General features: G+C 44.8%; 1 protein-coding gene across 3 annotated transcripts in view; it reads right to left on the reverse strand.

Moving 5' to 3' along the window:
• Nucleotides 1-12751, reverse strand: part of LOC119436709 (phospholipase A1) — a 42490-nt gene that overhangs the window by 11373 nt on the left and 18366 nt on the right. For all 3 annotated transcript variants that reach the window (XM_049659789.1, XM_037703677.2, XM_037703676.2), the window contains exon 5: nt 12163-12406. In XM_049659789.1, coding sequence (XP_049515746.1) covers nt 12163-12406 — 244 coding nt within the window. The remainder of the gene's footprint in view (nt 1-12162; nt 12407-12751) is intronic.

Raw genomic sequence — 12751 nt, forward strand, 5'->3', positions numbered from 1 at the left:
CGATTGGAATATTCTGGAAGCCTTACGAAACTTCAAGGACTCCGCTTTCAGTTCGTTGATACAGGTGCCTCGAAACAACCAGAAAAATGTTTCTAAACTGGTGTTTTCATAATTCGCAATATCAAAAGAAATATGGTAAATGTAAACCTTCTGGTGAGCCGCCGTGCCCACTGCGGCCATAGCCCAAACGACTTTGATGAACGCAATCAAGCTTGCTATTAACACAAACGTGAGATCGGCAGTTCGATTATGGTGCAGGAGCTATAGTTCCTTTTTTGTATTGCGACAGCAATCTGACACTCCAGGTGAGTTATCACCGCCGTTGTCGCCCTCGCCGTGATGTTCAGCATAAAGTCAAAGTGTGATAAGATCCTATCGCACCCCGTGCGCCGTATGCTATGGGTGCGAGGGAAAGAGTGCAAGGGTGAGCTGAGAAGGATGGTGTATTGGTTCGCGCAGTCTACCCGGGCACCCAATGTTGGAGGTCACGGGATCAAGTACTCTCTAGGAGAGGAGAGCGCTCGCCTCCACCTCTAGCCCGGCCGTGGCTGCGCATGGCTGTCCCCATGACTGAGCGCATATGCTGACCACGTGCATATTTTGGAAGTAATCTGGGGCACGTGAAAAAGCTTAAGGGCGAGCTTAGATGGCTGGTGGCTTCATGCGCGCTGTGTTCTCGCGCATCTACTGTTGGAGGTCGCGTAATATCAAGTTGCCGCGACGTGGTGAAGCGATAGGCATGCCCGAAACGTTCGCTCTCCACGGCCAGCGCTCTTCATCACCCCAGTGTTGTGACAGCGAGTGTTCATGGTCATCGAGTGAGATCTGGGGTGCTATAACGTAAAATGACTGCAAACTGTCTTGATTCCAATTTTTGCAATCAGCCTCCACGATTGGTCAAAACATTTTCGGGCCACTCCCAACTTCGCCTGTCTGTCACGCGACATCACAAAAACCGTGATAGCTCCCCATCTGATATAGCGTGTACACACTGATTATGCATGATTAAACCGCACAAAAGAAGAAATAATCATTCCTGATTCGACGCCTTTTCACCATTAGCCCTCTGCTATTGGTCAAATGTTTTCTGGCTACGCCAACTTCGCCTGTCTGTCACGCGACCTCACAAAACCGCGAAAACTCACACGTCAAAGTGACGTGTACGCGATAAAAATGCATTAATATGCCGAACAAAACTGAAAATTATTCTGAAAATCCACAAACTGCCCCGTTCCGAAAGAATTGAAGATGGCTGCCCGCCGATCGCTCAGGCCCTCGCTACTCGCACCTGGGCCGGTATTTTGTAGCGATGCCTTTCCGGTAATAATGCCTTATCGCGCTTTGTCAGTGGTCAGAGCGACGGTCCGCTCGCGTTATCAACGGGATCAGCCGGCCGTCAGCGGTGGATGATAAGACTAGTATAGATTAAGTCATAAGTCATCGCTACAAAATCGGAGCCCTGAGGGTGAGCATGTATTTATTTGCGCATGATAAACCTTTTTGCGTGGCAGTAAAACGTTATTGAGCCTTTTCGGCATGCATACGACATCGCTCTGCCAACTCTTCCTTGCTGAGGATCCATTTTAGCGGCATTCTTATTCCTTCCGTTGCAGGCCGCCGTGATTTTGACCAGCCACCGCAAGCTAAGTAAGGCGAAGCGGGCCAATCGGAGAAGCCGGCACCACCCTTTTCATGCGGTTATCTACTTTCACTGTGCTGGCTCGGCCCCATCGAAACTATCTCCACTACAGCGTGCTCCTCGCCTCTTGTCATCCAATTGGATAAGAAAAACCGCTAAGTGTAGAAAATGTTATTACTTTTGAAAGCGAACAAAGGCGACCTCCTATAAACGAGGAGAGTGTTTGATTGGGTTGGTCAGACAACGCTGCGGGTCACCGCCCGATGCTTGCGTCGGTGGTTACTTACATTTGACGTCAGGAGTTTGGAATCATTTTACGTTATAGCGCCCCTGTTCATGTTTCGCTTTACGCATGTAACACCATGCTTGCTAATTTATTTAGTAAGTGAATGTTTATTGCAATTTATATGGCCGATAAATATACGAACCGATTCGTGTACTTCATGCAGTTGCCTAATACTTTGCTATCACTATCAATCCTTCGTCCTTCGCGCAGCACTGCGACTTCTTTTTTCACGCTAAGTCGTCTCTGTTAAGTCATTGAGCAAACATTGTATTTTACGTCATTTGTTACGTCATCTCGCAGTGCCGCCACCTGGTAGCTGAGCGTCCAAGCAGCACCCAAAAGTGGCAAATTCCTGGGCGCGGGCAGTGAATCGCAGCCGGCTTAAGGTGGCGGTCCCACTCCGACGGCACGAAATGTAATTTAGCGTCCTAAATGAAAATTACTTGAACTCTAATTTATCCAAAATTTATCTTCCTTGAGCGTGTAGTTGCCGGGCTGTTTACAGCAGAAGAATGCGATATTTGGCAATCTTCAAAAGCAAGTTATCCGAAAAGAAAAAATTCAACATTATTTCGCTGCGTCTAGGAAATAGATAATATGTCCTAAAGCTACAGAGCAAGCCGCAATGCAGTAAATGCGGTAGTTTCTTCTAATATGGTCACAACTGAGACACAGTTCGCAAAAACCATGTATCTCATGCTTGTTCTTGAACATTTATATCTAAATCACATTAAGCAATTTTTTATATTATATATAGTTGGAATCTACAAGAATCAAGCTTTTTATGGTATATACGACAACTTTATAACCTAAGTAGAAGAGCCGCCACGATTGCTCCAAAAGTACTGAAAACGGAGGGCTCGTGCCGCCGGAGTGGGACCGCCACCTTAAGGCGTCTAAATAAGCCCTCTAATGTGTTAGATCCTATCTGGATCTCTCTACGTCTTGGTGGAAGTGAAGCAACTAATGACGAATTCTTGAAGACATTGGAATTCTGACAGACCTTATGCCAAACTTCGGTGTTTCAATTCTCCACATAGCTCGCTTGACTTAACCAAGACGGCAGGCCTTGCACTCCAAGTGCGCAAAAAAAAGAAAAAGAAAGTAAATAAGGTACAAAAAAAAAAAGACCGTGATTATGAGTCACCGTTCCTCCATTTCATGGCTCACAAGACTTTACCTCCGACATTGCTGCAAGTGTGACGTCGTACATCTTGGTTAGGCCAATTCGTTGTGTGGAGAAAAACACTTAACGACATTATGCCGAGACTCGATGGCAAACAATTTTTGCTGCTGTTTCACCCGTAGCTTACTCTTGGCAATCCTTTAAAGCAAGCTAAAGTGGCCTGTGGCGTGGCGCAATGCGTGTTTTGAATTGCTGTACGTCCAAGCTGTACGTGACGTGTTTACGGGTCTGCTGTGATGTGCAACGCACACATGTAAGTATGCGCGTAAATTTACAATTACTTTGTTTTACAGTTAACACTTATGTAAAGTCGTTTTCGCCATTTTTTTTTCGCTTCGGAAGGTGGTTACAAGTTTTGACAAATATGAAATACAAAAGGAGGTCCCATAATTAACGATGGGACCTTCGGTCAAGGTTAGATGAAGAGAGGAATGACTATTTGGAAAGCAAAATAAAGCAAAATAATGGTATTAACCGTCTATTCATATAAGGGTAAAATATATATACAAGTATGCGAGTATGTACAGATGTACCATATTAAACGTGAACTACACGCACTTAACAAGCATAACAAGAGAATGCACATATATATATTCCAATACAAAGACATAAATGCAAAAAAATGATAGAAAGCTATATAAGCAAAATCTGAAAATGAGGTAGGGTGCCAACATAGATAAAAGTCTCAAAAGCGTTATGATACACAGTCAGCAAAAAGAAAAAAAAGAAAAAAGAAAACTGAAAAAAGGTACAGCAATTGGGCCAAATAATTCAAGAACATTTTAGGAGCACTCTTACATGACTGTGGTCTTGCACTCTTTTATAACTATACTCGCGGACAACTTTCCGTGGCAATGAAGGGATAGCTACGGGCGCGTGGATGCTGCACATGCTTTTCTAAGAAAAAAGTTAGCCGGCGTCAACTAAAATTCAGAGGCCAGCAAGAACTACACCTACACCACTACACCACTACACCACCTACACCACTACACCAATTAATAAAGTAAGAAAGAAACCTCAGGAAGCAGTTAATGCTCGAAGGTGATGAATAAACAAGAGCGAAAGGCGCCCCCCAAATGGCGCTGTTCCAAGTTTTGTTTCGTAAGTGCATCAGAGAACCAAGACGTGACATGTCGTAAATGATTTCAAGGACAGTCTTCAAGAATGAATAGAAACTGAATGGAAGAGAAGAGTAGCGCTTTGGAGGACGCAATTTCAACTAGGTGCAGGGGGATATAATGATTTCCTATTTTCTGCCGCTCACAAATTTTCTAAATCTATGCGAAGTCAATTGGCGCGTTACGCAACACAAGAAGCAGCGCTTCAACACGCTAACGAAGCGAGAACGAACTCGGACACAACCATCGCCTTCAGGCGTCGGTTGTTTCCTCAAAACACGGCGTGCAACGGGAAAAACACGTTTCGAAACATTCTAGTAGCCTTCAATTTTTTGTTTGGTGGGAGTTTAAACAGCTGCGGCAGAAGTGCTTGTTATACGCCCTAAAGGCACCCACATCTCGCGTGATTTGTCGCGTGCATATTATATATGGAGAAGTAATAGTGGTTTGGCAGGTGAGCTACCACTCTGTATATATAGATAATAAATGTTTTCACCACCATCGCCACCACTACTGCTCACGTAATCGGCGCTGAAATTATGCTATAAGGAAAGAGTTGCACAAAAGCATTCCTGTGGACTTGGTTTAATTTCGCTAGCAGCTTTGCCCATCAAGGACTCAAAAAAAAAAAAAAAGGATGGCGCAAATTGATGCGGTAGAAGCATCAAAATGCAGGGGAGGACGAGGAACAGCTGCACGCTGAACTATAGTCTTGCAAAAAACGGCCGACATTTGCTTGCTCAAGCGCTACTTCTCAAGTGCGGCTGAGTGTGAAGCCCATCCAAGCGCATACAGGCAAAACATACCACGAGGACGGATTAAAGTGGGAGCAACAAGTTGCGCACCACCAATGTCACCTCATCCTGTCAGCCTGCCTACACAGCTTACTTTTCACGCTCCAGCTATGTATCACCTAGAAATTCGAAAAGCATCCTAAACACCTCCCTCCACATATCCAGCGCCCATATATACAGTGCACCATGTCACTCTCGCTTGCGCGCGGGGCCGTTCTACGCTTGTCTTTCTACTAACGCAAATTTTTTTCGGCGTCACATTCAAAGCTCTCTAACAAATAATGATCAATGTCATCACGAGGTTGGCAAGGCGTGCACGACGGTAACGCGTTAAGTACTGTCTTGTACCTCCAAGCAGGTGTCAGCGCTGGCCCCGTGCGGATGCGATAAAGCAAAAGTGGCTTCAGTTATATGAAATTCTTCCTTTCCTTGTGGAAAGTAACAGGTCAGAGAATACCAGCTCAGGCCGACCTATCGACCTTCTCTATAATCTTAATTAAGGAAAAATTAAGGAGAGCTTACTTTCGTCGCGCAGCAAGCTGAAAGCTATCAACACTTCATTATCTGAGGACTTCTCGCTTGCGACAAGGCTCGCTAGGAAAAAGTTTCTCGAATTTGTTAAAAACCAGCCTGACTCCCCCTCATTTAAACTACTTTTTAACAAGCTTTTCATTGATAGGAAATGTTTCTTGTATGATCCAACAAGTGACAGCGTTATGCACGTTAAAAGTGCTGCTCCATATCACGCACGCGTACCTGGGAACCCGCGTCATCACCCTGCTACGTAGGAACGCGCGAGGGGCAATGGTTTAATATCTTTAACAGCACACGCCTCAGTGCTTGTTGCTAGCGCTGATTGGCAAGCGCGAGGCACTTGACTCGCTCGTCGATAGCTGTGATGCTGGTATTATTGCATTAACCGAAACGTGGCTACAACCTAAAGTGCAAGATTGTGAAATCTTTGACCTGTCTGATTTTCGTATCTTCCGTTGCGATCGCACTGCTCGCCAAGGCGGAGGTGTACTACTCGCTATTTCAATGTCCCTGCAGTGTCATCAAGTGTCCACATTCACTGTAACCTGGAAGTTGTGTGTGCTTGCGTTGATATCGGTCATAGTCAAATTACGATCGTTGTTTGCTACCGCCCTCCCTCCGTACCCACCCATTTTCACCGCTGAGCTTCACGATGTGCTTAACACACTTACTTTGCTGCTATCCTTCAAACCCCATTATATTATTTGGGGATTTCAACTTCCCCAACGTATGCTGGACTACTGATCATCCGCGCTGTTACCCATTTTCTTCGCAAAGTAATGACTTTCTTGATCTCTGCTCTTTATTTTCCCTATCACAATTAGTATTAGAACCAACAAGGATCTCAGCCAGCGCTGCTAACATCCTTGGCTTAATTTTATGCTCTCATCCTGACATGGTTACCAATGTTTCATGCTTACCGGGCTTAAGCGATCGCCTGGGTCTTTCGTTGAACATATTGTCTCCTGTGTTAAAACCAGTTGTTTAGAAAAAAAAAACTTATCACTATGACAGGGCAAGTTTTGACGATATTAATATTGAGCTAGCTAACTTTCTTGATCCTTTCTTAAGCCAATTAGATGATCGCACTGTTGATGAGAACTGGATCGTTTCCAAAATAAAATATATGAATTTACCGATAAGTTTATTCCGTCAAGTGTAATATCATGCAATGTTAGGAAGCCCTGGTTCAACTCCCAATTAAAAAGGCTTTCCAACCGGAAAAAACACGACTGCATCGAATAGCAAATAAAAGTGCACTGGCTTCGAAATGGGATGCTTATAAGGAGACAAACGATACTTACATAGAGGCTATAAAACTTGCCAAAAAGGCATTCCACGTACACACATTGCCCACAATGCTTGCGAATGACCCCCCAAAGTTTTGGCGTGTTATTAACCCCTCAAAAGAGAATTCGTTCACGCTGATCGATTCCAGTGGTTCACTGGTACCCGATGATGTATGTCCCCGTGTACTTAATTATGTATTTTGTAACAACTTTGTCGCATGTACTGATCCTGTGCTTCCAACTTTGAGTGTTGCAATTACCCAGCTATGGATTTTATAATCATTGAACCTCTTGGGGTCGAAAATGTAATTAAAGGCTTGAAGTTGTCATCAAGTCCTGGTGCTGATATGATTAACGCAAAATTTCTGAAAAATACTGTTCTTTATTCATCTGTTCTACTTTCAAGAATTTTTCAGCAATCTTTAGTCACCGAACAGCTCCCTGCAGATTGGAAGGTCGGGAAGGTGGTCCCACTTTACAAGTCCGGCAGCAAAAATTCGCCCGTCAACTACCGCCCCATTTCCCTCACCAGGATTCTTTGTAAGGTTCTTGAGCATATTTTGTACTCACATTTAGCAAAGCACTTAGACAATAATTTTTCACTAAAGCCCAACATGGTTTCCGAAAGAACATGTCCCCCCTTGCGAAACTCAACTTCTTTCTTTTACTCACAGCCTTCATCTTATTCTTGACAAAAGTTCATTCGCCGACTGTGTTTTCTTTGACTTCGCCAAGGCCTTCGGAAAAGTGTCATAAATTGCTTCTATTTAAACTTAGCAAACTTAGTCTTGATCCTAACCTGTTTGCATGGCTTGAACATTTTCTTCTTCTTTCTGGGGTTTTACGTGCCAAAACCAGTTCTGATTATGAGGCACGCCGTAGTGGAGGGCTCCGGATTAATTTTGACCACCTGGGGTTCATTAACGTGCACTACAACGCAAGCACACGGGCGTTTTTGCATTTCGCCTCCATCGAAATGCGGCCGCCGCGGCCGGGATTCGATCCCGCTACCTCGTGCTCAGCAACGCAACGCCTTAGCTGACTGAGCCACCCCGGCGGGTTGAACATTTTCTTCTTAATCGGTCACAGTACGTTGCGTCAAATAACCATATATCCCCATTTAGCCCCGTAGACTCTGATGTGCCCCAAGCATCAGTTCTAGGCCCTCTTCTTTTCTTAATTTACTATAACGATTTACCCAATGTTGTTTCTTCTAGCATTTACGTTTTCGCAGATGACTGTGTTACCCTCCGTGAAATCTCAGACAGTTCTGTTAACAAGTTCCTACAAGACAATATTAAAGCTATCTCTAACTGGTGTGACGTATGGTTAATGCAACCTAACGTAACTAAATGTAAATGTATGCGTGTAACTCGCAGCACTATTCTTCCACCGAACTATTACCTTAATGATACTCCCCTAGAAGCTGTAACATCTTATAAATACCTAGGCATCCACATAACCTCGATACTTTCCTGGTCGTTACACATCGATAAGGTAATCAACAATACTAACCGCATGCTAGGTTATGTTCGCCGAAATTTTTCTTCTGTTCCTATGTCATTAAAGTTAATCTTATACAAACCGCTTATTAGGAGTAAAATGGAGCACGCCTCATCCATCTGGGACTCGCACCTTGAAAGCCTTATTCAATCACTTGAACTAATCCAAAACAATGCCGCGCGTTTCATTTATAGTAATTATAGTCGCACTTCAAGTCGTAACTTCCATGAAAAATTACTTACTACTTCCTCTGCTCTCATCCCGGCGTAAGTGCTTTCAGCCTTGATTTATTTCATAAACTATATTTTCACAATTCCTACCTGCGCGATAATCTTATATCATCTCCTACATACATTTCCTCTCGCATTGATCATAGCCATAAGGTTGGAATAATTCATTGCCACACCAGAACCTGTCAGGAATCATTTATTCCCAGGACCTCTCAAGAATGCAACCACCTTCCCGGCGCAGTTGTTGCAATCAAGGACAACTAAAAGTTTTGTTCGGTCATATCTGACATCATCGCTCCGTGATACAATTAACTAATCAATTTTGCTGTGTTAACTAAACCACTTTTGCTGCTTTGTTAGTTACTTATGTATGTTTTTTTTTCTTTTTTTAACCCACTCCCCTCTGTAATACCTTGGTCTTGAGGGTACAATAAATAAATAAATAATAAATAAATAAATAAATAAATAAATAAATAAATAAATAAATAAATAAATAAATTCTCCGCTCTCTCTCTTAGACACAGATGCTTGGTGTGGTGGAGACTCCAACGGGAGGCCGTGGCTTAAGATAGCCGGCTTCATGGCTCTTTTTTTATCCTGAGGACCCCTATTTGTTGCCCTTGGCTCCAAAGCTGTACGCACAAAACTCTAAGCAGCCTCGTTGCCGGCTACTTCTTTGTGTGAGAATAGCGACTGGGAAACGATGGTAAAATCGATACTGCATAATTCTTCAACTGCACGCGTAATGTACGCTGAGCACATTTATCAAGGGGCAATCCACGCAGTAGTAATTGCAGCGCAACGTTGCTGTCTGAAAGAAGAGGTTGCGGCCGACGAGATTTCAGTTTCCGTAAGGCTGCGTCAGTTGGCAAGGCTTTCACACGCCGTAGAGGACACGGCGCGGTCAAGGCAGTCAGACCATGACATTTTGAGAGCAGTGATCGCTTAAGTGCTCTACTAGATCTATTATTTTTGTCAATGTAACCGTCGGTGTATAGATGCGGATGTTCGTAAATTCTGTCAATCGTTCGTGCCCCAGAGGCCTTGTTTCCGACACGGCTGCCATGATCTTGGCATGATTGTTAAGAATTTTCCGTTGACATTCCACACTCTCGTATGACCCCGGTGTCTCCAGATGTTCTAGTTTTCCTGAAAACTGCAGGCCAACGACACGAAGTGTGCCGAGTGCCACAAAAGCGTCAGATTAAGTCATCCTGCGAAGGCTCTGGAGAAGAGCTCGCCCTGAACGAATCACACCGAGGCGGTACAGCTGCAAGATTAGTCGTTGAGATCTAAGTAGGCAGATGAAGGACGACAGAGATTTTGCGATAGCAGGCGCTTTGGGGGGCCAAACTTCCCATTTTTCGTAGCTAATTAAGAAGACTGAGACTCGTGCAGAACGTTATCAATGATGACTACTGATCAAGACGTCAAAGGCTGACCAGATTTGGCGCCATTAGGTTTTGGATGCGGCTTTTCGTAATTATGGAATTCATTTGGGCGGCTAGGGGCTGGTTTTGCAGAGCCCAAATCACTACTTATTTGATCATAGAACGCGGAAGAACGATACGACATGCCTTTTATGAAGCAGTATTCAATGCCAAAGTACTATTTGCAGTCTCTATTCCGGCCGCAATTTCGATAGCTAGCGTTGTGCACAAATAGGCTCAATTCCGCTAGTTCCCTATTATGACTTATTGAATGCGTAAGCATTTCTATGCTTACCCAACGAGGAAAACCGTCAGTCCGTCCATCCCGTAAGACGATCGCTTTCAAGATAAGGCCCGCAGCAGCGAGAGAATTTGCCTTCGGGCTGCCTCTCGCTTCAACGCGAACGAAGTGGCGAGAACACAGAGCACACGAAGCTATCAGCAGTCGGCGCTCTCTGTCCCTATCGCAGATCGCTTTCAAGATACGGCCAGACGCAGCCGCCGCCGGAGGGCGGTTGATCACTGTTCATAATGGTTCGACGTGGATTGATAAGGCGCTAAACAGCGATAACGGCTTATGATGATCGGAACGTGATCAGCGGACCTGGCGCCGCCACCTGCAGTAGCGTCATCAATTCACCTTGCGCTGCCGCTCGCACCAGTTCGTGTCACCACAGCGCTGTCATTTGTACTGGTCGGATCAAGTTTCATAACACTGATAATGACACCGGGCTGCGTGGAAATGAGCAAGTGGCACAATGCTTACGCATACTTACACAACGCCCAGAGGAGTTTCTGCGTGATCTTTTTTTTCTTTTTTTCACAGTTACTAATGCTGCAGTAAACTTGAACAGAAAAAAAAAGCGTTGAGATGACGTGCTTTAATGTTTTAAGAACGATTGCAAGAGCTAAAGGGCGAAGAAGTTTTTGCAATAAGGCAATCAGAATTACACTTATAACTATGTGTCGAAAAAATTGAAACGCGTCAAAAAAATATGGACGTGAACGTAAGCCTGTGTTTGGAATATTACAGCACAAATTCTATCACACTCTGTACCGTCGTAATAAATTCTAAATCATTTATAATATTTACTATGGTGTCAGCATTCGGCTTGACGGCTCTTCAACATCTCACCAGCTTGCGAACTTCGCCTCTCGAATAATTTTGATGACGTTGTTAGCACTAATAGATGTGAATTAAATTGAAATTATAGGGTTTTACGTGCCAAACCACCATCTCATTAGGAGGCACGCCGTTGTGGGGGACTCCGGATTAATTTCAACCACCTGGGGTTCTTTAACGTTCCCCCAATATAAAGTACGCTTATAGATGTGGTACAAACATATACAGCACTTGCGCCACCTCCTGCCATCAACTACAAAATACAAACGTTGTCGGCAGAGTGTCGGTCATGGGATTGAGAGACTGTTGGCTCATTGCCTGGTTGTATACCTAAAGGAAGGGTTGTTATATTGCTCAATGCTATGCCCGAACGCGCGCCAACCATTAACTGCTGGGAGTTCTGAGGCAACGCTGCTGGATTCTGGCAGACACTGTCTACAATAATTACATCCTAAGAATACCATGCAATGGCGCACTTAGTGAGATTAAAAGTCAAAGCAGGCAGGGAATAGAATTTAGGAACATGTGTCTCTGGTTTGCTACTCTGCAGACGGGTATGAAAAAATGAGTTAGAAAGAGAATGGGAACGAAAGAGACAAGTAGGAAGGATGTAAAAGGAGGTAAAGCAATAGCCGCCTTCAGTACAGTTGTTCTCGATGGTCACTCACTACCCTACGATATTTTGTGCCGATAGCGGGTAGTCGTCCAGTGTGTCAAGCGCTAAACAGCACTAGCCTATCCGCAATGCAAAGTGGGCAGGTATACAAAGCATGTGCGCAATTATATTATCGCAGCTGCAGGTGTCGCAGTTAGGTCGGTTGGGCAATCCAACAAGGAATGGGTATGACGACAAGGGTGATATGGTGATACTGAGTAAGAGCCAGTATACCAGAAGCTGTATACATCGTGGTCGTCGTCTAAGCAGTAAACAGGGCTGTAGCTTAAGTGTGTGAACACTGAAGTGCAGTGCAAAAGCGGAGTGAATAGGTCTTGCAATATTGGTTATCATGTTTATGTTCTCGAGGTTCACCTGTTATACGAGCAATGAGAGTGCCCGTATTCCTCTTGATGTTTCTCCCGAAGAAGCCAGCCACTTGCGCGCCGAAGCTATATCCGATAGCATGCACAAGCGCGGCGCGCAGCGGGAACTCCTCCATGAGCCGCTGCACGACCAGCGCCAGTGTGCGCCCCACGGCCGCCGTGTTGGCCGCTGCGCTGGCGTACGTCGTGGCTGCCAGTCCGCTCCAATCGACCACGAGAACATTGCTGTCTTCCTGCACCAAGAAGTATGCGACAAAAGGAGGCGCACCGTTCCTCACGGGGCCGTGAACTCTCAGAACAGTCACTTAGAACGTCGCTTTCGTTTGACATAAGTGAAATAACAGCTTAACGAGATGTCCCGCCTTCATCATCAGCCTATAGTTGTGTTCACTGCAGGTCGAAGGCCTCTCCCTGCGATCTCCAATTACCCCTGTCTTGCGCTAGGTGATTAGTGAGATACATTAGTAGACTGCACGATATTCATGATGACGAAATTCTCAACGCGCTCGACAACTACGGGACGTCACTTTTGAATCTGACGGGAGTTATTCCGCCCATAGGCGACTACTCCCAGTGGC

This window comes from Dermacentor silvarum, chromosome 1 (assembly GCF_013339745.2).
Source record: "Dermacentor silvarum isolate Dsil-2018 chromosome 1, BIME_Dsil_1.4, whole genome shotgun sequence".
Classification (NCBI taxonomy): domain Eukaryota; kingdom Metazoa; phylum Arthropoda; class Arachnida; order Ixodida; family Ixodidae; genus Dermacentor; species Dermacentor silvarum.